This window comes from Colletotrichum navitas, assembly GCF_030913465.1.
Source record: "Colletotrichum navitas strain CBS 125086 chromosome Unknown LY79scaffold_6, whole genome shotgun sequence".
NCBI lineage: Eukaryota > Fungi > Ascomycota > Sordariomycetes > Glomerellales > Glomerellaceae > Colletotrichum > Colletotrichum navitas.
In genome coordinates this window covers 397,426-423,479 of record NW_026850552.1, presented here as the reverse complement: position 1 = coordinate 423,479, position 26,054 = coordinate 397,426, and the positions used below count along the sequence as shown (strand labels likewise).

General features: G+C 55.6%; 8 protein-coding genes across 8 annotated transcripts; 3 read left to right on the top strand and 5 right to left on the bottom strand.

Moving 5' to 3' along the window:
• The first annotated feature begins 542 nt into the window (after nt 1-542).
• On the top strand, nt 543-1,968 carry LY79DRAFT_323672 (eukaryotic translation initiation factor 3 subunit J). Its single transcript, XM_060552433.1, has 4 exons — nt 543-643; nt 821-921; nt 986-1,671; nt 1,723-1,968. The coding sequence occupies exons 1-4, from the start codon at nt 625-627 to the stop codon at nt 1,736-1,738; spliced, it is 822 nt and encodes a 273-aa protein (XP_060418710.1). The 5' UTR covers nt 543-624; the 3' UTR covers nt 1,739-1,968.
• A 1,255-nt stretch (nt 1,969-3,223) lies between these two features.
• LY79DRAFT_506883 (uncharacterized protein) lies at nt 3,224-5,559 on the bottom strand (the record flags this gene model as incomplete). Its single annotated transcript, XM_060553765.1, has 2 exons — nt 3,224-4,659; nt 4,713-5,559. The coding sequence occupies 2 exons, from the start codon at nt 5,557-5,559 to the stop codon at nt 3,224-3,226; spliced, it is 2,283 nt and encodes a 760-aa protein (XP_060418709.1).
• Nucleotides 5,560-6,283: 724 nt separating this feature from the next.
• On the top strand, nt 6,284-7,328 carry LY79DRAFT_576297 (pre-rRNA-processing protein PNO1; the record flags this gene model as incomplete). Its single annotated transcript, XM_060559783.1, has 5 exons — nt 6,284-6,502; nt 6,569-6,650; nt 6,724-6,918; nt 6,978-7,076; nt 7,144-7,328. 5 exons carry the CDS (start codon nt 6,284-6,286, stop codon nt 7,326-7,328), a joined length of 780 nt encoding a protein of 259 aa, XP_060418708.1.
• A 1,068-nt stretch (nt 7,329-8,396) lies between these two features.
• On the bottom strand, nt 8,397-10,342 carry LY79DRAFT_507036 (eukaryotic translation initiation factor 3 subunit 7; the record flags this gene model as incomplete). The annotated part of the gene is made up of 3 exons (XM_060553782.1): nt 8,397-8,688; nt 8,792-10,037; nt 10,129-10,342. The coding sequence occupies 3 exons, from the start codon at nt 10,340-10,342 to the stop codon at nt 8,397-8,399; spliced, it is 1,752 nt and encodes a 583-aa protein (XP_060418707.1).
• Nucleotides 10,343-10,974: 632 nt separating this feature from the next.
• On the bottom strand, nt 10,975-12,535 carry LY79DRAFT_666295 (BZIP-type transcription factor; the record flags this gene model as incomplete). Its single annotated transcript, XM_060563197.1, has 5 exons — nt 10,975-11,065; nt 11,133-11,501; nt 11,723-12,163; nt 12,234-12,321; nt 12,385-12,535. The coding sequence occupies 5 exons, from the start codon at nt 12,533-12,535 to the stop codon at nt 10,975-10,977; spliced, it is 1,140 nt and encodes a 379-aa protein (XP_060418706.1).
• Nucleotides 12,536-16,790: 4,255 nt separating this feature from the next.
• On the top strand, nt 16,791-17,765 carry LY79DRAFT_506991 (acyltransferase; the record flags this gene model as incomplete). The annotated part of the gene is made up of 2 exons (XM_060553776.1): nt 16,791-17,283; nt 17,347-17,765. The coding sequence occupies 2 exons, from the start codon at nt 16,791-16,793 to the stop codon at nt 17,763-17,765; spliced, it is 912 nt and encodes a 303-aa protein (XP_060418705.1).
• A 1,139-nt stretch (nt 17,766-18,904) lies between these two features.
• Nucleotides 18,905-20,152, bottom strand: LY79DRAFT_323462 (uncharacterized protein). The gene has a single exon (XM_060552432.1). The coding sequence runs from the start codon at nt 19,984-19,986 to the stop codon at nt 18,997-18,999; it is 990 nt and encodes a 329-aa protein (XP_060418704.1). The 5' UTR covers nt 19,987-20,152; the 3' UTR covers nt 18,905-18,996.
• A 2,866-nt stretch (nt 20,153-23,018) lies between these two features.
• Nucleotides 23,019-24,271, bottom strand: LY79DRAFT_323305 (uncharacterized protein). The gene is made up of 3 exons (XM_060552431.1): nt 23,774-24,271; nt 23,379-23,478; nt 23,019-23,326 (listed from the first exon to the last, which is right to left on the bottom strand). The coding sequence occupies exons 1-3, from the start codon at nt 23,941-23,943 to the stop codon at nt 23,129-23,131; spliced, it is 468 nt and encodes a 155-aa protein (XP_060418703.1). The 5' UTR covers nt 23,944-24,271; the 3' UTR covers nt 23,019-23,128.
• Between the last annotated feature and the right edge of the window lie 1,783 nt (nt 24,272-26,054).

Below are 26,054 nucleotides of genomic sequence, written 5' to 3'. Positions count from 1 at the left end.
GTCTATCACAAGCAGTCATCCCTTGCTTGTCGTCAAGTACAGCGGTCGGTGGGGAGGAGGCCATTTCAGCGAGTGATTTGGCGCATCGTGCTCGATCGGAGCCCATAGAATATAAAAGCACTTAGGCTGACATTCACTTGCAGTGCCGCTTTCAAGCGATGGAAACGGTCCACGGAAATGTGTTGAATCAAGGAAGGGTCTGCAGGAGATGCTTCATCCGATGAGCGCAAGCGCCATAGCCGTGCCTTTGCAGGTGGGTGGATGGATGGATGTAAGTGGGCTGCACAAAGAACGACCGAAGCTCCAGCGTCCGATTCCCCCGCTGCTGGCCGCTGCTGCGTTCGGCCTGGCTGGGTTTTCCCTTCCTTGGGTCTCCCTTCTATCCGTACTTCCTTCCTGCCCAACCACAGGCCCCCCTTCCCTTCCACAAATTGCGTCTTCCGACTTCAGCCAGGCTAGCCGGTTCCCTTTCTCTCCTAAACCTTGACAAGCGAGAAAGTTCTTTCCATAATCCAACTTCTCCTCCAAGACTGTCCTGTCCGACTCTTTGCGCAGTCGTTCTTTACATCCGCTGCCATTGTTTTTATTTCCCTTCCCCCCCCTGCGCAACCGCTATCTGACATCATGCCTCCCAAGAAGTGGGGTGAGTTATCAACGCCTGGGTTGTCCCGCACACGCACACACACAAATTCTCGTGAGAGGCAAAATGTCGCGATGATCTGCCCTGATTGGGCGGCGCAACTGCTGCCTCTCGGCCCACCACACATGATATTGCCTGCTACCCTTCTACAACGGAACTAACCATGATGTTTCCCTGCAGATGAAGAGGAGAGCGGCGAGGAGAGCTCCGGCCCTGCCTCCCCCGTTGGCGGCGCCATCCCCATTCGCCGCAAGTTCGAGGACGAGGAGGATGAGGACGACGTATGTTGGCGATGCCGTACCTTTCCGTCTTGTCCCGTGACCACTGACTTGCCGTCTCCAAAAGGTCCTCGACTCCTGGGATGCTGCCGAAGACTCCGAGGTCGAGCGTGAGAAGGCTAAGAAGGCCGAGGAGGCAAAGGCCAAGGCCCTCGAGGAGGCCAAGAAGAACAAGAAGTCCAAAGCTCAGCGCATCGCCGAGCTGAAGGAAGAGCGCGCCCGTCTCGAGGCCGAGGACTCTGACGAGGAGGAGACCGAGGCCCAGAAGAGAGAGCGCCTCCGCCGTACCGAGAAGGAGTCGGACCTGAAGCACGCCGAAGACCTCTTCGGTGATATCGGCGTCCCCGCCGGCCGCAAGGCCAACACCGCCGGCACCGCTGTTCAGATCGACCCCAACGACCCGACCAAAACGGCCAACATCGCCGACATGCCCCTCTTCAACCCCACCACCAAGACCCAGTTTGAGCACCTCCGCACCACGCTGACCCCCATCCTCGCCAACAACTCCCGCAAGGCTCACTACGGTCTTTTCCTCCAGGAGTTCACCAAGGCCCTCTCCAAGGACCTCCCCAGCGACCAGATCAAGAAGATTGCCAGCACCCTCACCGCCCTCGGCAACGAGAAGATGAAGGAGGAGAAAGCCGCTCAGGGTGGCAACAAGAAGAGCAAGGCGGCCAAGACCAAGGTTTCCGCCGTTGTCAGCCGTGCCCCTATCGCTGACACCGAGACCTACGAAGATGATGGCTTCGGAGAGTGAGTTGACCGATGGTCCGTTGCTCCCTACCAATGCTAACCCCTTTCCAGCGACGACTTTATGTGAAGCAGAAGGCAGGGTTGCAATATTCTCCCACGCCCAGACTCCAGCCTCTTATACCCCCGCGCGCCCAATCCGTGCCAACAGATCTGGCGCGGCTTCGTACCGAAGCGTGTGGCAGCGGCTTAGATTCGAGTTCCGGTGCCGCTGTCGCGGAAACCAACCCCCGCTGCGCCATGGCGCAGTAACGGGTTACTTGGAAAGGAGGGCTCTCAGGCTGTTCGGTGCTGCTGGAAAGTGCGGGCTGGGCCAGATTGTTGGAGGATGGAGAGTCGGCGGTGATTCAAAGACAGGCAGACGCTGATCAAAGGGACATCATTGCAGTGTATAGAGAGAGCCCATGGGCTCTGGGTGCATGGGCTCTGGGTGCATCATTTTCCCGCATGGTGTGAGGGAGCAAAAAAGTCATTTACGAGTGATAAGTGATTGGGCTAGGCTAAGGGGGGGCAAACCACGATAGATTTAAATGACATTCAAGGCATACATCCCGCAACGGTGTTCTCTCTCCCACATCTCCGTGCATCTTACACCTCAGCACCTTTCAGGGGTTTCACAAGGGTCCATACCGGCCGATGTGCGACTAGCTTCCTTGATCTACGGGGATACTCCCCGTGTTGGCGCCTCACTCGAGTCTTGAAGCAGGTTTATGTGCGAGCCATCCTCGCCTACGAACAAGTGTCGTTGGGTGTGGACGTAGCTCCCTTCTTGGCGACCAACATACGGTTGTGCGGCTGTGGCCCCTTTTGAAGAAGATCCCCACCGTCCAAATCATGCCTGCCATGCGAGCAGGCAACCCTTTCACCACTCTTCCCAGTCGATGTGTTTGGTTTCGGCTTAGAGTAAACCCCGAGTACGTCGGGCTGTCAAGTGTTATTGTCCGACCTTATGCGCACACAGCTTAGCTCCAGAGAGTCGCAGCAGAGTGGAGGGTATTGTCGTGATGGACATCGTTTGTCATGAATTCATGCGTTATGCTACGAACAACACCAAAGTCGTATTCCCCCTCCTTTTAGGATGAGTCAGACATGGTGGTCGGTCAGTCTTGTGATAGTCACAACATTACAGGTGGGAAGCATGGTCACAGGTACGTCCAGCAGCCACGCATATTGAAAATAGGGGTATCAATTATTTCGTCGTTTGCCTCTTCCCCTGCCAAGTGTATGTATTCCCACTTATCAAAAGGTAACGCCTCGCCTCCAAAATAGATAAATAAAACATCAGCGGAGCAGTGTTTAGTTGAGGGGGGCCTGAAACCTGCACCAAAACCACTCACAGGGCAAATTTGCGAAATTTTACCCTCGCCCGTTATATGTACACAGTTGATGGCCTTGTTGCCCCCTCCTTTCTTCTATACACGATGGAACGCCTTGCCACGTCACTAGCAGAAATCGTGCGCTCATTACAGACGGCCGTGCTCGCGTAGTGGGCAAGAAGCCAAAAAGAAAAACAAAAAAGTCAAAAGCAAGAGAGGAGAGCCGTTATGCATGTCACTTAGATGACGTTGCCTGCCATTCCCATGAAGAGTGCGTGGACGGCAAGACTCAAGGTCCAGAAGCCGACCTTCTTGAGCCGACGAACGCGGCTCTGCTGATCTTCAATATCGCGTGCGAATGCCTCGTAGGTCTCGGCCGACATATCGTCCATGAGACCACAGTCGAAGATGGACCAGCTGCCGTCAAAGTCGGTGACGCGTTTGACAATGCGGCAGGTAATGGGGATGTACGTTTTCTTGGCGTTGATGTAGGCTACGATGGGACGTACAAGAGCCTGGTTAATGTATGATATGTCCTTGGTGAATAGAGGTACAGCGGCCTTGACATCGTTCATGTGGATCCGGAGATCCATGATCAAGTACCTCCGGTCTTCCTCTGAAAAGTCGAAAAATCCGGGTGTGTCGGGAGACTCCTGGGCTTCATCTCCGGCAGGCGCCGGTGCTGCCTGGGAAAGATGGCCTTCCGTGGGCGTGGGCCCTAAAAGGTCCGAGGCAGTGGTCGCCAGAAGATCTTTTTGCAGCAGGCGCATACGGTTGGAGATGACGACGTCTTCGAGCTGATCGTAGAAGTCCGACATGACTTTAGTGATACCATCGTCAACGTCTGCGGGGAACATGACGTCGGCAACGATGTCGACGTTGCCCTCGTAAATCCAGCCGAACGGACCCTCGACACCTCGGTTGAGGTGGTCTATCTTCAGACCGTCGATGCGCAGACGGCTAAACTTCTTCCAGGCCGACGGTTCACCAACATCATCTGCGACGTCTCCATTCTCACCAGCGATGGTACCGTGGACTTGGCGCGGGTGAATGGTGAACAGAGAGCCATCGAACGAACCGGACATGTGCGTCGCCGAGAGGAAGTCGTAAAACAGCCACTGTTTCCTGAGCTGCGGCAGTTCGCAGGAATAAATGCTGACCGAAAATGGCCGGAAGCCGTTGGGCTGGTGAACGGTGACGAGGAGATCTTCCAGCTTGAAGGAATCGATCTCGAAGTCACCGGGCTCATGGGTGTGGCGGTAAGATAGGGGGTCAACCGCTTCGTCCGACCACTGCACGGATGTGCGGTCAACCACTCCACGGACGCCCTTAACTTCGACGTCCTTCAGGAAACCCTTCCCGTTCCACCATTTCAGGAATGACAAGGTCACGTTTATCGTGGCGATGGTCAGGTCGTACTGGGTGTAGTTGCCGTCGTCCTCTTCCATGACTTGGCTGTCCTGATCGGCTTGCTTTCCGGTAGCCGCTATCGCCGCGGCGTTCTCGGAAGAGCCCTTGCTGACCGAAGACGTGACCTGTCCTGGTCGTCGTGACACAAAAACGTTCTTGAAGCTGATTACACCGTCCCCCCACTTGGGGACGATGGCCGACTCAAAAATGACCGTGACACCGGCAGATTCGGTCAGGGAGTCGCCAACCCATTTGGCGAGGGTTTCTGTATGTCTTTTGTCAGGGGTGGAATCAGTGCAACAGTATGGCGAAACTTACCCTGCGCGAAAACAGTGTTAATGCTGAAGATGACCAGGGAGAAGAACGTCGTGGTCCCGACAAGAATCCAGACAAGGTGGCCGAAGAGAAACCACGACAGGAACGCGCCCCATTCATCAATGTTCCACGGTCGCATGCTCCTAATGGACACCCACTTGAACCGAACCTTCATGCGACCCAGAAATCCGTTTGCGGCGGCTAACAGTTCGTCCCGGGTGGGCCGGTGTGGCATCTTCGGTATGTGCAGATATTTCGACATGGCGGATGTAATGGATTCGGCGTCGGGGTCCGGTACGTCCGACTTCCCCTGCTCTCCTGGCTTTGGTACATCCTGCTTCGGTACATCCTGCCTCGGCTGGGCCGTCGTGCCCTTCTCCTCTTGTTTCCCACTCTTGGAACCATAATGCCTCCTTTCAGCAGGACCGTCACCCTTCGAGTTGCTGTGTATCCCTCGTCGCCACGCTTGCCGGGCTAGCTGGTACACATTGGACTTCGTCAGGCCGCTAGTGGTGGCAGACTCGGCGGCGGCGGCGCATGCTGCTGTTGCCTGTGTAGGTGCGAGATTGGTTGTGAGCCCAACAAGTAGCAGGCCACTGCCAGTATAGCTTCGGCGCGCAGTATGGATGTTCGGCCTCGGGAATGAGTGTTGTGGCCCTGAATGTATCGACCTTCTAAATACGTTCGCTTTGGTGTAGGAGGGGTTGACAGCCGGTTGACTGGCCTTCAAGCAGGTATTCTTCGCAGTCGCGGTAGTGATGGTCGTCCCTCGCGGACCCGAAGCCTTCGCCGATCCGCAGGCGCAGGACCAGACACGACGCCCGAATAGAGTCGTCGAAGGTTTAGACATGTCTCCAGCTCATCCTGTCTCTTGGTTGAAAAGAGAGACGGCGGCGACGAAATGGCAAAGGTATAAAACGAAAGAAGAAGGACGCTATTTGTTTACCGCAAAGGAGCCAAACAGAGACGCAGAGAGGGGCGAAGCAGGTTGGTATCGAGGGAGACACACGGCAAATGCTGGCACATTTCATGCGCTCATGCAGAAATGACTTGAGGTGCAAAGCTAGGCCAGGGAAGGATACCTATGAAAAGTCATCCATGACGCGGTACCACTTAGTTTACCTCGCTGAACCCGGCAGGATCCGTCACCAAAGGTACCTTAGCACCACCCTGTACCTACCTACCTAGGTATGGGGCGTCACCTCACATCAGAAAAATTTCGCAAAGTAGAAAACATGGCCCGTGCAGCAGGTCTGGGCCGTGGCTTACCTGGGCTGAAGTCCCTGGTTACCCCCCCGTCACGGCTTTATCGATAACGAAACACAAAATTTTGGAATTCGGCGATAAATCGATACGGCACTGGCAATTGGGGGCGCACCCGCCGCTTTTTTCTTCACGACCGTCTGCCACCGCACACCCCCGCCAGACCGACTCGGCTCCAACACACAATCCAATCCCGAAACGACAAGGCTGATATACGCCCTTGCGACCGAGCCTCTCACCACCCGTCGAAGCTCATAGTCCATCTAGCAACCGAAAAAAGAAAAAAAGAAGAAAAGAAAAAAACACCCAACATGCCTGCTCCGACCGCCATCAAGCAGGCGGAGGCCGCTGCCCCGCCATTCGAGGCTACCCTCCAAGAGCCTCAGCAAGACGAGGAACTCCTCCTCGATGCGCCGACTCTTCCCGAGGAGATGGATGCGATCCTTCCTAGCGTGCCGCAAAATGGAGAGGAGGGCGAGATGGTTGTCGACGAGGAGAACCGCCCGCGCTTCGCGCCCGCCAGAGACATCGTGCGCCAACCCTCCCTGCCTCGTCTTTCATGATGCCAATATCAGGAACTAAACCCTTATTCCCAGGACCCCGTCACCAGAATAGAGACTCGCAAGGTCCCCGTGCCTCCTCATAGATTCACACCCCTCAAGTCCGCTTGGCCCAAGAGTACGCTTTCACCCCTACCACCGGATTTTGCATTGCACTCGAGGATCCCGTCACGCTGACACTCAGCGCCCAGTCTACCCGCCGCTCGTCGAGCACCTCAAGCTTCAGGTTCGCATGAACCCGCGCCGGAAACAAGTCGAGCTCCGCACCTCGAAGCACACCACCGAGGATGGCGCCCTGCAGAAGGGCGAGGACTTTGTCAAGGCCTTCACCCTGGGCTTCGACGTCGACGACGCCATTGCCCTGCTGCGTCTGGACGACCTCTACAGTAAGACTGCACATGCTCTCTGCATCCCTATGATGTGGAAGTACTGACATAGCCCGCAGTCGAGACTTTCGAGATCCGTGACGTCAAGCAGGTCATGGGTAACGAGGCCCAAGGCCGTGCCATCGGCCGCATTGCGGGCAAGGACGGCAAGACCAAGTGTATGTATCTGACCCCTTCTCCCCTGATTCCGCAACCTGAGTTGCAACTACTGACACGTCGGAACAGTCGCCATCGAGAACGCCAGCAAGACCCGTATCGTCCTGGCCGACAGCAAGATCCACATTCTTGGCGCCTACAAGAACATCCACATGGCTCGCGAGTCCATCGTCAGTCTGATTCTCGGAAAGCCGCCTTCCAAGGTCTACGGCAATCTGCGGACGGTCGCTGCGCGCATGAAGGAGAGATTCTAAAACATCAGAGACATAAGTTGGACAATCGACTAACGAACAAAAGGGAGAAGAAACGGAAGGGGAAACCCGTGGAAACCCCCTTCTTGGGTGGTTTAATGATTGGCATGAACGGCATCCCATCATGGACTTTTTTTTTTCCGGCGTTGTGGGCATTTATAGAGATTCCAAAAAACGACTTCTTTTTTTGTTATGGACAGGGGAAAGGAAAAGAAATGGGAAATATTCCAAACGCTCTTCAGTCTGACTGCCGGTACTTTGTGAAAGCGATAAGCAACTCAACACTGGTGGTGATCCGATGTGGGGGTGTGCCTCCCAGGGGGTTGGCCGCCTTTCCTCCTCGCGAGCAGATACATGCGTGGAGTCTAGCCGCCATTCGACAGGAGGAGCATCGCCGCATGTATAGACCCTCCATCGTCAGCCAGCCTTCTCTCCCAAGGGCCCCTCCAAGCTTCACTCTCCCGAGATTCGCAGCGTCTCCGAATGCGTGAGCTTCGGGAGGCGGGGCGGTTTTGTGTGAGGGACTTGCTACAACGAGATTCACCGAAAGCCGACTCTCCCGCCCAGGATGATGACGGCGCAACGGGCGCAAAAAGCAGCCCGCGACAACCAGCCAGAGCCGGGAAACCTCAAATTGGGTAACTTCGGGGGAAGGGGGGGCCAAAAAGAAGAAAAAAAACAACGGGAAAAAAGGGACGAAGAGAGAAGCCACAGGCGTCACGGCATGGCGTCGGGTGAAGAAATGTCCGTAATGCGTTACTCCATAGACGTCTATACGTGCCTACCCCCCGTCGAAGAAAGACTTTTTACATCGTGGCCGACGCCCCGGCGGCCGACTGTTCAAGCCATGTCCTTTTTGTTCCAAGCATCTTGGACTGGGATTAAACCTTTTTCCACCCTTCCTCGTCTCAGTTTCTCTCTCGTCTCCGTCCCTCCAATCTCTCTGTCGCGCACATCCACACACATATACAGACCAAATGCTGTGTCTTCGCCCTCTTTGCCTCGGATCTTTGGATGATCATAGGTAGGGCGCCCAGAGGTTCCTCTTTCCGTTCAAGGTACTCTCCTTTCTTACTCCTCGTCACCCTCGCCATCCTGAGCCACCTCTTCGTGCTCCTCGTCGTCGTCGAGGCTGCCGGCGGGCACCTCGTACAGGCGGAGGATGGACTTGTTGGGGTCCTTGACGAGAATGTACTTGGTGTCCTGCTCGCGCTTGAGACACATGTCGGCGATGGTGCGGACGATACCCCAGCCATTGGAGAGCGACAGGTTCATCTGGTTGGCGAAGTCGCGCGGCTTCCAGCCGACGACGCCAAGGATGACGTGCTTGTCGTTAGACTTGGGGTTGGCCCGGGACACGAAACTGGAGTGCGTGTGTTAGCGTGGCGGGACTTTATTAGAGGCGGTGGTTTCTAGTGAAGCAGAAGGAGAAAGAACCAGAAGGAAAAGAAGGAGGAAAGACATACCCAAGCTTCATGACATCGGCGCGGGCGAGGATGCTCTGGACCGTCCACCTCGCGAGCTTGCACGAGTTGTTCTTCATCTCCGTCGCGACGACGGCACCGCGCTGGCTGACGAGCTTCGTCCGCCAGTCGAGGGCGCCACCGCTGCCCTGGGCCTTGCTGTCAAACTCGTTGAGGGCGTGCAGGGTGACGAGTTGGTCGTCGCCGCTGATGGCGTTCTTCTGGACGGCGTCGACCTCTGTGCGCACGATGAGGTAGGTGTTGTCCTCCTCGCTATTGGTGGAGATGTCGAACTTGCGGTACTTGTAGGCCTTGGAGGCGGGCGGGTCCGTGTCCTCGGACGCGTTGTAGAAGGGGTTGGCGTGAGCCATCTCGAGCTTCTGGTTCTCGGCCTCGACGACGACCTGGTTGGCGAAGTTGTGGTTGATGTAGGTGGCCTCCTCGGCGAGGGCTCCGGGCATGTTGATGCTGTCCTTGGAGCCGTCCGAGGCGTCCATGGGGGAGTCGGCAGCGTTCTCGTTGACTGTGACCATGTCGAGCGCGGCGTTGTCGCGCTTGTCGAAGAAGACCTTGTTGCCCTGCACCGAGATGACAATGTCCCAAGGATAGACGGACCGCGGGGAGCACATGAGCATGGAGAGGATGCTGTCGGTGGCGAAAATGGAGGCCTCGTTCTTGTCGGCGAGCTCCTGGATCACAGGATCGGAAGAAGTCGTGACATTATAGGCGGCGCGGTCGATGGCGTTGAGCTTACGCTCGAAACCCTTAACAGCAGGCTTGTCGTACGAGCGGTCATAGTGGTAAACGAAGCCGTAGGCGTCGACGTCCTCGCCCTCGTCGGCATCCAGGTTAAGCTTGGCGAGGCGATTGTACTCAATCTCCTCGAGGAGCTTCCAGTCCGCCTTGATGTTGATGCTGGCATCGCGGTTGCGGGCGGGTTTGTCGTAGTCCTTCCAGCCAAAACGACGACCGCCGCGGCCGCCGCCTCTTCCACCCCGGTCGAAGCCGCCGCCTCCGTAGCCGCCGCGGCCTCCCTGCTGGCCACCGCGGGCGAGCGTGGTCCGGCCGCCGCGGGCAGTAGTGCTGGCACCGCCCCGCTGGCCACGGCCGCCGCGAGTAAAGACGGCGCCGCGGCCGAATCTTGTCTTGGTGCTGTCACGGGTGTTGCTGACGACGGAGAAGGTGGACTCGTCCTCGGCTGGAGGAGCGTTGAAGGAGATGGCGTGGCCGGCACCGTAGACTTGTTGGTCTTTGTTTTTGTTAATGGGCAAGGGTCAGCGACGATGTTCCTGCCCGCCGTCCCGCCAGGGTTCGACGAAGAGGATTATGTAGAGACTTACCACGGTAGTTGCGGTTGTACTGCTGTCTTCCGCCGCGACCTTCCCTGTCCTTGCCCTCAGAAGTCCAGTCGGCCATGCGACCAAGCTTGTCGCCCTTGGAAAAGGGCGCATAGGGGACGCCGTTCAGGGTGGTGTCGCTGGTGACAGGCGGGCCCCAACCATCGCCAGGCGGGCAAGTCTCGACGAGCTTGACCCAGTCGGTTTCCTGAGCCATATTGGAGGATTTGCGTTTCCCTTCGGATCGGATGCGGGGAGGGGAGAGATGTCAAAGACTGCTCGAATCGAAATCGGGGAGGTCTGCTGTCCTTCGGGAGGGGAGGGGGTGCAGCAGCGCTTTCGGGCTTCAGGCAAAAGGATTGGAAAAGTCGTCAAGGATTTGGTGTAGTGCGCCTCCTCTCTCGCCGTTGATTTTCGTCGTTCGGATTTGGTGGGGTGGAAGTTTGTGGGGCACAGCGGGCAAAATTTCAGAGAGTTGTGTTTCGGCACCTGGCGTCGTCTGACAGCCACTCGTTTCCGCGTCGCGGGGCCACAGGCCAGCTATAAAACCCCATGCGATAGGTAGGCGGCGAATACATACAAATGGCATGTTTGCAACTGGCAGGGGCGCATTGGATGAGAGGGTGGGTGTACCGCCAGGTATTCGAGATGGCCTCAGTCTCACCCACCGTTCTCGGATTTCTTGGTTGTTGTTTTTTATCAAGCGTAAATTGTAGCCATGGTATCAAAAATATTCCCTTAACATCCTCCCAATAGTCCCTGCCTAACCACACGCACACGGAAATATTCCCTAAAACGCGCCATACACACACCGATATCGTATCTCCTTCATGAGCCAGCGTTGCACCCTTAGTAGGTGTAGGTCATCATCTCGGGCCCGGAGAAGAAGACGTTCTCCAAGGCGTCCCTAACCTCGAACTCCTCCATGACGGCGCCAAAGCTGAAGCCCAGTTAGCGCATGCGACCAAACCCTCGTCGACGAGAAGGAAAGCATGGTCGACACATACCCGTAGCATCGGACCTTGTCCTTGAGCTCGTCAGTGAGCTTCTGGAAGTCCTCGACCCGCAGCTCGTGGGCTCTGGGGTGGCCCAAGACCATGCCCCAGGCCATGACGGGCGTGACCTCGCCGTCGAGGTTCAGCTTCTTGCTGAGGTCGAGCAGGGCCGAGAGGCTGCCCTTGCTGACTTCCCACGTCCTCTGCTGGGAGTCCAGGTCTCCGTTGACGTTGCTGTACCCAAAGGGGATATCCGGCGTCAGCTCCGGGAAGGGAGCCGGCGGGCAGGAGGCCATCAGCGCGTGGCCGCAGGGCTCGCCGCCCATCTCGCTTGATCTCTCCAGTAGCCAGGGCATGTGGTTCATGCAGGGTTTCTCGAGACTGTTGCATACCCTCGATAAAAATCGGACTCGTCAGCAAGCTCTTCTCTTCCCGGTTTGAGTTCATCAGATCTTTCCCCCGCCCCACTCTCACGCCCACCCGAGCTCCAGATGGTGTCCAGGACTTGGGTGGTTATGACAGGTTCTCTCTTTTCTTCTTCAATTTTTCTTCACTGCGGGGGAGGTGATAGGTATGCCTTCGAGGGGTGGTGGTTATCGTACGTTAAGACGAAGTCAATGCCCGCTTGTTCAAGGTCCACACCTCTGCCAGAACCCTGTCCTTGTTGCCTGTTCTGCAGCTGCTGGCTGCCCATTTGGGGAAGGGGAGGGGGTGGACCGTGTGAGTGGGAGTGAGACGGACCGTAAGACGAGGGCGACACCGAGGGCGCTGTCGTGGATGTCAATGGCGGCGTGAAGGCGTTGCGGCCGTAACTGTTGCCCGACTGGCTGGCGCTGGACGTGTAGCCCACGCTAGGGTTGCTGACTATGTCGTCGCCGTAGTGGGAGAGGGGAATGCCGTTCTGGACGAGGAGCTGCTTAAGTTGCCGGTTCTCCTCGGCTATCTTGTCCTTGTCTTGGGAGATGTTGCTGAAGATCTCCTTCAGTCTAAGCACCTCGTCTTCCAGTGCCTTGATGTATAGCTCTTTTCTTTCACGGTGCGTGCTGCAGGTTCCCGTCGTCAGTATGCAAGACGGCATCGCCGAAGCCTCCAGTACGGGTTGTTGCAGCTTACCGTTGCGCCTGGCGGTTCAGTTCCTGTCGCCGAGTCAAGGCAGGCTTGCTGTCGGGCTTCGGTCCTCTTCGCTTTGGCGGTTGGCCGTCTACAAATGGCCGGTGTTAGGTTACTCGGTGTTATGTAGTTGCCGCTGTGGTTGTTCTCATACCTCGTGTTGTCCTCTTTTCCGTCAGGGACTTGAGGAATCCCAGGTTCAAAGAGCTCAGAGGTCCCCTTTCCTGGTCCTCGCTGGAGCCACCGCCATACTGGCCCTGTGAGGGCTGCTTTCCATACTGGTCGGGCGATAACGAGGACGCCATCGCTGCCCTATCGTGTAGCGAGCTCACGGATTGCTTACGTGTAGGAGACGAAGACAGGTTCGGCGGGGTGAGGTAACTTGCTACGTAACCCGAATCAGTCATTGTGTCGCCGAAAGTGCATAAGGTCAAGCGAAAAGAAAACCGTTGAAGGGAGGGAGAAGAGAGAGAAAGGGAAGGAGGAAGAGGAAGAGACAAGGAGAGGAAAACGCTTCAAGGTAATGTCGCCGTGTAAGAGGCGCGCTGTGCAAGTCGACGGCAATGACGGGGGGCGGGTGGCTGAGTTCTATTTCAAATACGTCTCGACTCGACCGCATGGCGACAGCCGAGGAGTGAACAGACAGGCGGGCTCAGGGACTTACCTTTAGACGGTTTGAAGCGCAATTGTGCGGTGTCCAGCTTCGTCTGGCAATGCGATGCTGAATGACTGACCGACTGGCGGTGACTGACGGTGGGTGGCTGTCGTCTGTCAAAGCAAAAAGGGATGCTGGAGTGGAAAGGGGTTGAGCCGTCCAAGGCTTGTAACATGCAGTGGGTAGCCGGACCGCGATTATGGTTATTTGGCAAGAAGTCGCTCCCGAACGTGAAACCCAATTCTGGCGTCCGAGCTGTCTGAGGAGGGAGGGCTATGCGGTTGGGGAGGGGCAACGAACGGAACGGGGCACGGGTTGCCGTAGGTAGGTAAACTACCTAATCTAGGTAGGTAGGGACGGACGGGTCGGGGTACCTGGGTAAGGTGGTAAGGAAGGCTGGTTGGTTCGCCCTGTTTGAGATTTGTTTGATACGGTCCAGACGAGGAGGATGTCGTGCGTCCGGGGCTGGACGGTTGCAGTGTCTGTCTTTCTTGTATCTTCTCAACTCTTGGCTCCGATTGCCCTAAATGCTGCGCATCTGTCTACCTCGGGAGGTTTTCTTCGGGAGGAAAGGTTGGGGACGGTAGCAGTCGACCCTCAAGGAAATGAGGAGAGAACGAATGACAGGCAGGAGCAGAGAAACCACTAGGTAGGCGACAGGCAGAGGGGAGAGAGAGGGGGTGAGAAAAAGAGACTGGGGGCGTCGACTACCCTTGACTTCGTTTCTTGCAGGGTGGTGGCGCGGTTCTGCGGTGGTGCCGTTTGTTAGTGGCTAACAACAGTCACGAATCGAGACGGCGAGAAGAAGCGCCACCGCCGCCTTCTAAGACAAGATAGCCGGAGCTAAAGGAAGAGAGAGAGTGAGAGAGAGAGAGAGAGAAACGTGAACGGGCTAGTAACCAGTCAGTATGCCAGTCAATTACTCGCTCGACACTCGAGTCTCGAGTCTAGACTAATGAGCCGCAGGACTATTGACGGGAGGAAGGATATGCGGGGTTTCAGCAGCAGCAGTTCGCTCCTCGAATGGAGAGAACCAGCTTGCCGGGATCTCGTACGGCGGCACGACGGGAAAAGGTCTGAAGGGCTGATTGATGTTCACGGGTTGATGTTGGATGGTTTGATATCCGGTTCACAAGCAGACTTCTTTTACGGGAACTAAAGCGGTTCATCCAACTCCGTCAAGCCAGGTCTCCCTGGGGTTTGTTGCTGGGAGGAGAGGGGGTCCCCAGGGACTTGACCAGAGGCTCCGACTTTGTTGCTTTTTCGGAATCATCAGTGTTCCACCCGCTCCTCTTCGAAAAAGCCCCCTTTGCTACCGGTATGTCTGCCTTACGTGAGAAAGATGTCGTCGGGATACCCAGATTGACCAATGGCACCTCGAAACGTTCGTCACCGGGTAGGGCTATGCTATTCCAACTAACTAGGTGCCTTGTTCTGCGGGCGACGGCTAAGTGCGCGCTAGAAGGCCGAGGAGAAACCGCCCCGGATGGTGACAAATAATGGCAATTCCCAAGTCCGACCCGGCGCTGGCAACGGCGCGGGGAGGCTGGAAACACGAAGTTCCGTGGGTGACGGGCGACGGACCACATCGGTTTAGATTCACACCCGGCTGCTCTGTGTCCGCTGGTGGTCAGGTGTTGAGAGGTCCAGATCGGTGTACTTGAAGCTTTGGCTTCTTATCCAAAGCCACCCAACGCTGGGGCGAGTGTGTAGTTCATTAAGCTTTCTGATCCAAGAAGGAACGCGCATTGACTTCTTCCAAGACCAGATGCTCACCTTGCCGTAGTGGACAAGTCTCGCTCGCACGAGACGGTACGTACAACGTATAGGTGAATAGCATGATCTACCGAGCCGGATTGACAATCCAGGAGAGTGGGGGGTGAGAGAGGCCCACCTGTCGAGGAGTAGGAAGAACAGTAACAAGAAGCCTCCACCGCCCCCCCCCAAAAAAAAAGTGCAGAAAAGAAGAAAAGAAATTGGTCTCTCACTTTTGTTGTGCTTCGAGAAGATATCCGGCAGGTTGATGCCTAGGTACAGGTAGGCATTGATAGGTGATATGGGACCAGGGCAGTCAGCCAGTGAGAAGGCCACTTAGCCTAACTGAGACTGGCTGTACTATGTGCCTACCCAGGTACCTTACAGGCAACTAACTACCTGCTGATAGGTACAAGAGCACACAGGGCAAGGTGCAACCAGGGAGGCTTGGCTTTGCTTGGCTCGGCATCTCATGCTCCCAGCTCCTTCGCCGCAGCTTTTACCAATTGCAGCACTGCAGCACTGCAGCACAGCACCCAGCACCAGACACCGAGCCTCTTCCCTTTCGGTACCTACCTGAGTACCTGCCTGCCCAACTACCTAGGTACCTATGTAAGTATCTTCTAAGGCACCTCCGGGGCCAGCTCCGAGGTTGTCGGGTCTCGGCAAGGCAAGAGTGGCAGGCAGTAGGTAGTTAGCGGTTGTGCATCTTGGAAGCGTCAGGTCGCGCCATAATCCAATATCTCTCATACCTCCGTTCGTACGTCCGTATCAAGATGAGGAGGACCTCCCTCTCATACAGACAGACTCTCCCACCCATGGTTGAGCTGGCCAACCATCATCGATCAACAGGCCCAGCCACCGTGCGAGGGCGTAACGTACCACAACATAGGCCATGTTGGAAAGCGAATCTTTGCGACATCCCATCTTCAAGTCTCTCAATCCATATACACTCGCACTGGCCTCTCGGTCCAATGACCGAATCGACATCGGACGACCTGGGAAAGGGCCAAGTGTTGTCCCCTCCAACAGATGGGGCCACTCAGCCCGTGTTCGCTTTCGTGCAACGGCACTTCCTAATGCATGCATGCATGCAAGCAAGTATAGGCACATGCGCTTTTGACTGACGTGTTTCTGTTGTCAAGCTTTCGACACAAGCAACAGTCCGTGAACCAGCTCGATGCATGTTGAAATGGAAGCTGGCACGTTGAGAACCTATCGCATCCTGCCTGCTCTGTGCATCGCACTCGGTCTCCCTGCGCCCAAGCCACGTGGAAAGATAAGAAGACGAGAGAATAAGAAAAGAAAGAGAGAGAAAAAACAATACCAAAAAACAAAAATAAAAAGAGGCCGGGAATCCCTGTTTTGGCCTTGAAGTTGATGAGGGGCACCGGCTCTTGTTGTTTAAACCAAGTTAAGCACGTATGTACCGCTCGTCGGCCCCCAAAAGAACAACGATGGATCTCACCAAAAGGAAAGAAGAGGGAGAAAAAAAATCCATGCCGTCATACTACATCCCTCTTGGGAAATTCGGCGGGCCCAGGCGTCTTTGCTCGAGTCGAGACCAGCCACTATGGCCCAGCAGTCTTTCTTTCTCCTTTCTTTCTTTCTTTCTGTTATTTTTATTTTCATGCCGTTTCCTCTCCGTCGTGTCGTCGTAGTACTGTCCCTGGGGAGCGTAGATAGATCTGTAGACCAAAAAGAAACCCCCGGCAAACCTACGACATCGCCCTTGGCAGCAGGAAATCTGGCGGTAATCGAGTTGTCGACCGAGCGGCAAGAGGCGCATCCATGATTCTGTCTCCTGCCGACTTGAAACTTTTGCCCTAGTTGCCTGCTGGCACAAAGTCACGCGCGCACGCGGCTCCCTTTCGAAACACTCTTTCGGCTAGTGCAAGACAGATTGGATCGGATTGGATTGTAGATCGCTCTGCTGCCGCGCTTCGACTCGCTTCACCCCACGGCCCAGCATTCCAGCATTCTTGCTTTTCTTTTTGGGACGTCGCCAGCCTGCAACAAGAGATTCTAAAGCGCGATACCGGCGATTTCTCGCACGACCACTCCAAGTCTTACCGTGCCGTGCCGTCTCGCTTTCGGAGCCCCCTCCCTCCATCTGGAGACTTCTCCCGTCTTCGACCACACCGCTACTAATGGCTGGCCACGGCAACGTGCTCACTCACCTCCGGGGAGCCGCCATCTTGGCCCCCTGGGTGCTCTGGCTGCTGCTGGCTGACACGGCCATCTCCCTCCAGTTGCCTCTGAAATGGTTCGCTCCCGATTTCGTCTACAACTCGTCCTCGCGCATCGCCGTCACCGTGTGGTACTGGATCCAGGTCATCTTTGAGCGTTTCAACGGCGCCAATCTCACGTTTTCCGGCGATGCAATCCCGCCCGGCGAGTCGGCGGTTGTGGTCGTCAACCATGTCGGGTGGGCTGACTTCTACATGATCCAGGCTCTTGCGATCAAGGCCAGGATGCTGAGCCGATGCCGTTACTTTGCCAAGATCCAGTTACGGATCGTCCCGTTCCTCGGTTGGGGATTGTGGGCGATGGGCATGCCCATGGTGAGCCGCAACTGGGCCAAGGACAGGCACGAGCTTGACAGGGTGTTTGCTGGCATCGTGAATAGACAATGGCCGACCTGTAAGTGATTTAGCAGGCAGCCTCGTACGGGGCGTCGCAGGACATGGACTCACCGAGGAACAGGGCTCATTAGCTTCAGCGAGGCCACTCGCTTCACCAAGAAGAAATACGAGCAGTCGCTCGTGTGGTGCAAGGAGTCGGGCAAGCCACAGCCCAAGCACCTGCTGTATCCTCGCACGAAAGGTTTTATTACCACAGTGCAGCATCTCAGGAAGGCCCCTCATGTGAAGGCCGTGTATGACTTTACAATTGCCTACCAGAGAGGGAGCGAGTTCATGGAGGCCCCGAGAATGTGGGACACTCTGAGCGTGCCAGGGTTGAGCTCTCGACTGGGCTACAAGTTCCATGTCCACGTCCGCAGGTTTCCCCTCGAGACTCTGCCGCAAGACGACGAGAAACTGGCCAAGTGGCTCGAGAACCTCTGGGTCGAGAAGGGAGAATGGCTGGACCTGAAGAAGGCGGAATGGGAGTCGACAGCATGAAACTCTCCGATTCCAGTACGTCAAGGTGAGGAAGGGGATCCTGGCATAATTCTCTTCGTCCCAGACTGCTGGGTCTGTGAACTTTGACGTCGAGATCGAGGCGAGATATTACTGGATCGGACACAATTGTCCAAAGGACGGTTGGCGTGTTGTCATGTAGTTGGGCTGTTGTGCTGTCGTGTAATTATCGAGAAGCTGCAATCAAGGAAGACGGACGTGTGTACACCCTGGGCTACTTTCCTCGAGGCAATACAATGTCGCAGGGTGCTGCACTTGCTCTTCGCCCGTCTGCAGCAGAGGTACTGAAACGCGATGCGTTAGCCGGCAATGGCATCGTGCTGTCAGCGACAGATGCAAGATGCGAATGGCGAATGGCGAATACCTTGCCAACAGGTAATCGGACAACGACGACTCGGCCTACGAGTTTTGGTGCAGCAGGCGCAAATAAGAACTGTTAATTTACCGAGATAAGGGGGGTTGTCTTTCCACTATCCATTATCTGTCCCAGGCCCTTCTCTTCCTTGAGCATCACTGGACTGGGCCTGTTCTTGGCGTGGACTTGTCATTTGCACGTAATCTGGGATATGGCACGCGAAGTCTCTTCTCTGCCTCGTTTTGCCCGTGGCCCCATGCTTGGTGGTCACCTCTAACGGACATTCTGTCGCACCGCATCCTGTAATCACGGGCAGATCATTGAGAACTTGACAACAGACCGACATCTCTTATCGAAGAACATTGAAAGCGGTTTTCTTCTTTCCTCTCTTTTGTAGGTACCTAGTACATGGCACGAAGCTCGGTACCGTTGAGTAGTCGAAGCATGCCCTATCTTCAATGAGAACAACCATCTTCCCGCTGTGGCATCATGTATTGTTACAAATACCATGCCCGAATCCACATTATCCCATTCTTTGGTATCACTAACTCCGTGCTGACCGCATACGTTCGACCGACGGGAAGCCTCTTCCCTAATCCACTGTCCCATATCCTTTTCGCCTCTGACGACGTGATGCTTCCTCCGTGACCACAGGTGTCCCTTCTCCTCTACCATGCATGCCCCATCTGACTAGCCCCTAGGCGACAGGCTCGGACTGCGAGTTTCCGGCGTCTCCCATCATCGTCGACGAGGCCCTTTCACCTCGAGGAGCCCGTCCAGACGGGGTCGCTAACCTCTCGTGGGAATTTCATGACCGGGAGACGCCGGTATCGCTGCCGCCGGAACGGGTCCCCCTCGTCAATTTTCTCCGGGTGTGGCAGCGGGGGTGCTCGTGGCAGATGTGCCGCCGGCTGCCGATCCTTCCGAGAAAGCGGCCGGCCCTGCGGCGGGAGGCGTCTCTCCCGATGACGATACCCTTTCCACGTCCAAAGGCTCTTTTACCCTTCCCCCCTGCATTGGCACACCCTCTGGTGTCTCTTGTCGTCCGGGGACTGACCGGGAAGGTCCTCCAACGCACTCCATCGCCTCTCCTGGTCCGTCGTCGCCACTAATAAAAGCACCTGAAGCACGAGGAGTACTGGGAGTCCCGGAAGTGCCAGAAGGGAGCCTTTCCGCTGGCCAACCAATGGCCTCCAGCAGCGTCCGCCTGTCCTCGTCCTCCCTCCTCTTCCTCTCCTCCTCCTCCGCCAGCCGCCTCTGCTCGACCCTGGTTGGCTTCTTCGGCACCCTCCCCATGATCTTGTCCCTCCTCTGCCACCAGCCGTGGATCGTCCCCTCGGGCACCTTGAACCACTCCGACGCCTCGGAGAGAGTGGGCCACCGGTACCCCTTCTCCGCTGGCGGCTGCTGCTCCGCCCGCCCGCGGTTACGCCGCGCTGGCGCATCGATGTCGTCGCACGCGAGCTTGTGACACTCCAGGAACGCAATCACCTCTTTCTTCCGCTGCTCCGTGTACGAACGCTCTATCCGCTTCACCGGCACGCGCTGCTTGTATGCTGTCCTCTCGTGCAGCGGCTTCGGCGGCGGGCCGGAGCGCTTGTAAGGCGTGCCGTCGGCTTTGTACTTTGCGCCGGCGATGCGGCCGGTCCGCTTGCGTTCCGCATAGACCACTGTCACGCCTTCCGGGACGGCAACGGCGGGTGGTGTAAGCGTTCGTGAGACGGCTGTAGCGGATACCGTTGACGGTTGGGTGATGTCGGAGGCGGGAGTCCCCGTCATCATGGCCGCCGCTGCCGCCGTCGCCGTCGCCAGTTGTGTTTCGGTGCCCTGTAGCATGATTGGTGCCATGGGAGGTGTAATACTAGATCATGTTTCTTGTTCATTTGCCGTTGTTGCTACAGGGAAAAGGCATTAAATGTGCTTATGTAATGGGTCGAGCACGCTAGAGCTCGCTTGGATCGTTTGCTGAGGCTTCTCGAATTGAGACCTCCCAGTGTTTTTTGGTTGATTCTCATCACTTAGCTTGCAGAACCGTAGGCATACCGTAGGCACTCGTGAAATCCGGACAAAGCTAATAAACCCGCTAGCCAAAGAAAGCTAGTGAATGGCCTATAGCAGCTAGTGAGTATGAGATACGCTAGTCCTTACATAAAAGGCGGTCACCCTTTCCACCCTCTGTTGCCTACCAGCCAGCCCGCCGTTAGTAAGAACACAACTGTTACGTAAGAAAATAGATATATACAGATCCCTGTTGCTGCCGGCACACTATACTATTTACAGCGGCCGCAATACCCCTTACCGTTAGTAGGCTTCTTAGCTTTGTCCGGATCTAACGAGTGTTTGCGGTAATCAACTACGGCACTGCTCCTTGCGATCGGGCATTACGTCCTGAGATCAAGGGCTACTAGAATTGTATCAAAGACCGGCATGCACTGGACTTCCTTACCCAACCCTGTGTTCCGAGGGGGGAGGGGGCTTCCCTCCTCCGAGGGGCTATGGGTAATCTGATGGGCAATCAGTCAAACAGAGTTTGGTCGCACACTCAATCGCTCAATCACTAACCTACGGCCGTCTGGACTGCAACGGGGTGCAGATTGAGGGTGCGAGCCTTTCAATCCATCGCGCAGTCCGCGGAAAACAGAACTACCTAAGCAGCCGTACCACTTTGGACAAGGCTCTCCCAAGTTATGGCATTTCCACACACACACAAAAACGCTGAATCGAACTCAACACGTTTTGCAAAACACAAGTGATAGCACCACACTAGTAGGCAAATACCGAGGGAACGCCATGAGGGGCCATTGGTCTACCTACCGTTCAATGGCATACCGGTACGGATACTCCGTACATCAATCATGGGTGCCAGGACGGGGCAAGCCCTCGCCAGCCGTGTGTCGGAGTAAGACATTGCCAGCCGCCCCTCAGTTGGCCAATTCTTCAATGTAGGTAACCACCTCTCGCTGGTGGATTAGTTGGGACCTCCTGTACCTAGAAATATGCCAAGATGCTACGCAACCCTCGGCCTTGAGACAAAAAGTCGGAACCTAAACGTATCTTGATGTTGGGTAGGCGCGTCTGATATCTTATGAAGTGCTGAAGTCTACGACGGAAGATTCGGTGGGAACCCCTGCCGCTCCCGAGGTTTGGGGACGAGCCGTCCGACCTGGTCTACCTAAGCGACGCGAAATATGAGTTTGCTGACATCCTTTGCATTCCCGCAAGCCAAAAGCGGCTGCAGGTTGATGACTTGACCACAAAACTAGATTTACCTAGAACAGCCATCGGGGCCCCAAAGTTTGCGTAGCACAACCTTCCCACTGCCCGCAAAGTCAATTCCCGCAACGACAGGTTGAGAAGAATGAACCATGCGCCCCTCCAGTCCAAGGGTGAGAACATCCTTTTCGCGACGATCAGACTTCCGAGTGCCTTTGTAGATCCACAGGTACCACACTAGCTCTACAATTGTAGGTGGTGCCTTCTAAGGTGGCCCAGATCCAGACAAAAGCCAAGCACATCTTGCATCTCGACTGGCCTGGGGTTCCGTGTAAGTGAAAGCTTCGGACCGCGCGGAACAAGACATTCGCTTGTCCCAGACCCTAGGTGATCCACTGTCCAGAATATATCGAACCATCCAGCTGCAGGTGGAAGGGGGCGGGAGGTCAAGGCGGTGGTTTGGCCAACTGACTTGGCAGTCCATGGGCATTACACATCCCTAGAGGCGGAACGAGAGCTGGGCTTTGTAAGTGGCATGGGGCGAGGTCATGGATGGATCTGAGTTAATGACTTCCAATCAGCTACGGATATATGCCTACTGCTCCGACTTCAAAGAGAGAGAGAGAGAGAGAGAGAGATGCAGCCGCCTGAGTCGTCAAGGTTGTCTGGGGTTGCAACAAAGAGGGGCTAAGCCCGGCAGACGACACTGAGCGCCAGGGCTTCTGGCATGCTCGTGCTTTGGTTGGGATGAAAGGCTGTGGAATGTCTCAACGAGCATACGATATTGGTAGACCGCACTCGAGCTCTCTCGAGGCTCCGGAACCGCTGAGTTTGGACGAGACTGTGAGAAAGGGTGGGAAAGAGAGAGAAGGAGGGAGAGCGCTTGTGCTTGGGATGAACAGTTCGCTCAAGGCACCCGACCTAGTCGAGACTGCGTTGATTGTTTGCAGGAATATCTACTTTTCGATTGATCATCACCAACATCTGCGCGATCTGCCGACTAGAGAGCTGAAGGGATAATCAGTGGCCGGGTGAGAATGGGGGCTCGATTGGCCAGGCCTAACAGACCAGCTGTTTCGCAAGGCGTGAGACGGGGGATGCATGTTCCTTGAACGGGGCCGCTCCGCGTGTGCGCAGTGGACAACCCAGTTTGAAGGAAGAACCTCGATTCAGCGCCGCTACCTTGCCCGCGAAACGTTGAAGGCTGCTACCGAGAAATTCTGTCATATGTCGACTATTGCTTCAACGGGGAGGGAGGAGGGGGGTGCGCGGGAGGCCAGCGTTCGGGGAGCATGAGGCATGTTTGAAAGGCAAGGATCGTCGGGATGACGAAGAAGCTCGGATGGGCTGGGTAAGACAGCAAAGCAACTGTAACAAGAGATGTGTATTCCGCACTAGTCGACGAAACCAGAAAACAAGGCCAAAAACATTGAATAACAGAAGAGACTGAAGCAAACACGAGGTAGGCGGGGGAATGAGGTTGTTGCGCTGCAGCACCCACCCCGCATGGAGAAACTGAGGTGATTCGGTGCTTGGGAATGGATGCACTTGGATGCATACTACTTACATACTATGTATATCATTGCGCTGTGAGAGAGATCCTTGGGGTTTGCCGCCGATTGGATGGTTAGGCCAGGGGTGACGGGATTGGCGACATCATGCGGGCGGTAGTCTTAATGCGGGCGTTTGGAAGGGGGCTTTGGGCTTGGGGGTTGATCTCTCAACCTATGCAAATCCGAGTGGGATGCAGGGAGAGCAACTGGACGTGAGTGACGCCTTACTGCCATGTATATGGTGTGTGTAGCATGGCGGTGGGTGGCCACGACATACCTATGCGTTTGTCACACCTCACATGGACGGTGTGAGAGATGGGGGTGCCAGCGGGCTGCTGTCTGCCGTTGTAGTCGAAACGGTTCTCGACGCCTTCAATCGTGCTTTTGGCTAGCTTCAACTTCAGCCTGTCTCGCCCAAGTCTCTCCTGTGGATCATTATCACCTAGAACGGCGTATGGAGCACGTTTTCCTTACCGTTGTCCTGGAGACTTCGGGACCATGATGCCCACCCCCCTTTTTGCTCCGCTGACAACTCACATACCGTCCCACGACATGCAAGGCGTTCGATGACGTCCTTGAGAGCTTACATATCAGTCGTCGACTGCCGGCTGCGTTTCCGCGCGGTACTACGAAGCACATGCCATCACCTCTGGCACCCTTGACTATGGCTTGTGACTTGCGGATATGTGGGAAGGTCCCGGTTCAACTCACTGCAAAGAGTCGGCAGAGTCAGTAGGCAGAACACCGGTGAACAGATGCAGGCGAGAATGCAGCTGCAGGCCGGAGCATGTTACACAAAAAGTTGTACGGGAGGGTTGCTAAGCCGCTGTCCTTCCTGTGGTTGTATTAGCCATGAAGCCAAAACGCACCCAAGATCTTGTGTGTGTGGTACCCGTATGCGGTGGTGTATGCATCTATTGACAAGCCAACCAGCAGCGAGAAAACGCATGTCTTCGCCGAGCCTTGCGAGTCCCTTTAAAGCCGGCGAGAGGTTGAATGAACGATACATATGAGATGAAGGAGTCAACCAAGAAGGCATGATACTATTTATACACCACGAAGCGATTCTCGGCTTATCAAGAGGCTCTGCCAACGCCGTTTGACGTAACTTGGGTGACCAAGGGTGGCGTGTGAGTCTCGTTTCCCAGCCAGGCGAGTTGCAGACACACTACAGAGCCCATGTTGTCCCGAAGGATCTTGAGACTCGGGCCTGGCGCGTGTGTCTTTGGTTGACAACTGACAATCGAAAGGTACGCGTTGAACCCCACTCGCCCCTAGCTCTGTCGGAGCCGGTCTGGCCAGTTGATTATACTCCAGGACGCGCCTCCAACATCTCTGCCGCCTTTTCTTCAAAAACCGAGACATCTCGGACAAAGGAGGCCGGCCCAATGCAGATCAACGCAGTGCTAAGTGGCCGCCTGAGCCAAGTCGTTTGCATTCTCGAAGGGACCCGTCTGGGATGATCCCATCGACGATCTGCCCATCCCTCACAGGGATCCGCAGCCCTCCGCAAGACGAAGGAGGGGGTGGCCGACTTGGACGTGCGCGGCGGTGATCCAGGAGCAGGAGCCCCGCGGGCTGCATGCACTACATTTACATTGACTGAACGCGTAGCCTACATAGTAGGTACTGCGGATATCTTTCTGGCTACTTCCTTGGGTCGGGCCCAACAGGCAGAGGTGCCGTTGTGCCGCGGATGCGACAGTACACTATTTTGCGAGTAGCGCGTACGAAGAGGCCGTTGCGTGTTACGATAGGGCCAGAGCAAAGCCGCATACCCAGGTTGCGTTGCGGCCAGGGTGGTGGGTGTCGAGAGGATAACCCCCTGACCACAGAAGAAGGGCCTGGGACTGGGAGACCACCTGATGGTGTCTTACTACGATGGCATGGAAAGACTGGGACGGGAGGACCCAATGCAAGTGTCACCTAGCCGGCATGTTAGTTAGTCCCCTTGGGGACTGGGCTGGCATGCAGCGTCTCAATACGCTGCTGCCCCAGTTGGTGCTCAGGTAGGTCTCCTAGGGGAGACTTGGACAACATAGATGGCGGCCAGGTGGATTAACAATAGGCAAGCGATCAATCTATGGCAGACGAGGAGCCGTGAATAGTTTTTCTTTGTCGGTCTAGAGGGCTGGTCTTATGCGTGTGTGTGTGTGTGTGTGTGTGTGTGTGTGTGTGTGAGAGAGAGAGAGAGAGAGAGGGATAGAGAGAAAAAGAGAGACAGAGAGAGAGGAGGCCTACGTTTTAGAGAAGAAGCTGTTGTCTACTCTGGAGGCGTAAGGGAATGTGACCTTGGCTTTGGCGTCGGCAGACTGGATTGAAGTGGTTGAAGTGCATGAGCCCAAGGATGGGATATCCGTGTTTGCAGAATGGGATTTGGCATTTGGACCCTTGAAGAGGGCCCAGTTATGTACGGAGTAGTCAAGTGAATCTCCGAGCCCGCAGCGAGCGGGCACGGATGGCATTTTGCAGGTAGCAGGCATGTTGAACTAGCACGACTGAGGCGAAGGGGCAAAGTTTCCCATGTGGCAGTGTCAAACTTTGTGGTGTTGTTTCTGCTTCTCTCCCTTGGCGTCAAGACACTGGGGTCGCCCGCATTTGATTATGTACCGCGTGTGTATCATGCGTCAGATGTAAAGGCAAAAACGAAGCACCCAGGAGACGAAAACATTCGATTGCCCAATATATGTATGTATCGGTTGTGTGCCGATTGTTGGTATGAGAGACGGAAAAGTGGAGGTGGAATGAATGGTACGAGAAAGCAAGAAAGCAGGACCAGATCCGAGCAAAATACATAAGATATGAGCCCAGATGAGGCAATAGTGGTGAGGAAAGGGACCGGATGCATGATTGTGCGTCCCTGATGCACGATTTCTTGCGTGGTCGTTGTTGATCTACGCCCTGTTCCTTGGAAAGTGAGAGACAGAACCTCGTTTGTCTGCTGTCGTCGTTTTCTTCTTCCTTCCATCCCCTCCCGTGCAGCGTTTGCCTGAAATGTTAGGTATCCAGACAAATGAGGTGGGCTCATGAGGAAGGGAAGTTGATTCAGACCTACCTACGGATACCTACCTAAGCAATAGGGATATGTACTATGACCTACCTACCTGATTCCCTTAGGTAATGTGTGTCTATGTAGGTACCTAGACAACA

Excerpts from the sequence above, each read along its gene's own strand:
- LY79DRAFT_323672 (XM_060552433.1), top strand. Across the intron at positions 922-985 it reads ACGAGGAGGATGAGGACGAC|GTCCTCGACTCCTGGGATGC; the intron begins GTATGTTGGCGA and ends CGTCTCCAAAAG.
- LY79DRAFT_323462 (XM_060552432.1), bottom strand. The coding sequence starts at position 19,986 with ATGGCACCAATCATGCTACAGGGCACCGAAACACAACTGGCGACGGCG.
- LY79DRAFT_323305 (XM_060552431.1), bottom strand. The coding sequence starts at position 23,943 with ATGCCTTCTTGGTTGACTCCTTCATCTCATATGTATCGTTCATTCAAC. Across the intron at positions 23,479-23,773 it reads CCACACACACAAGATCTTGG|GACGTCATCGAACGCCTTGC; the intron begins GTGCGTTTTGGC and ends TAAGCTCTCAAG. Across the intron at positions 23,327-23,378 it reads CCGAAGTCTCCAGGACAACG|AGACTTGGGCGAGACAGGCT; the intron begins GTAAGGAAAACG and ends GATCCACAGGAG.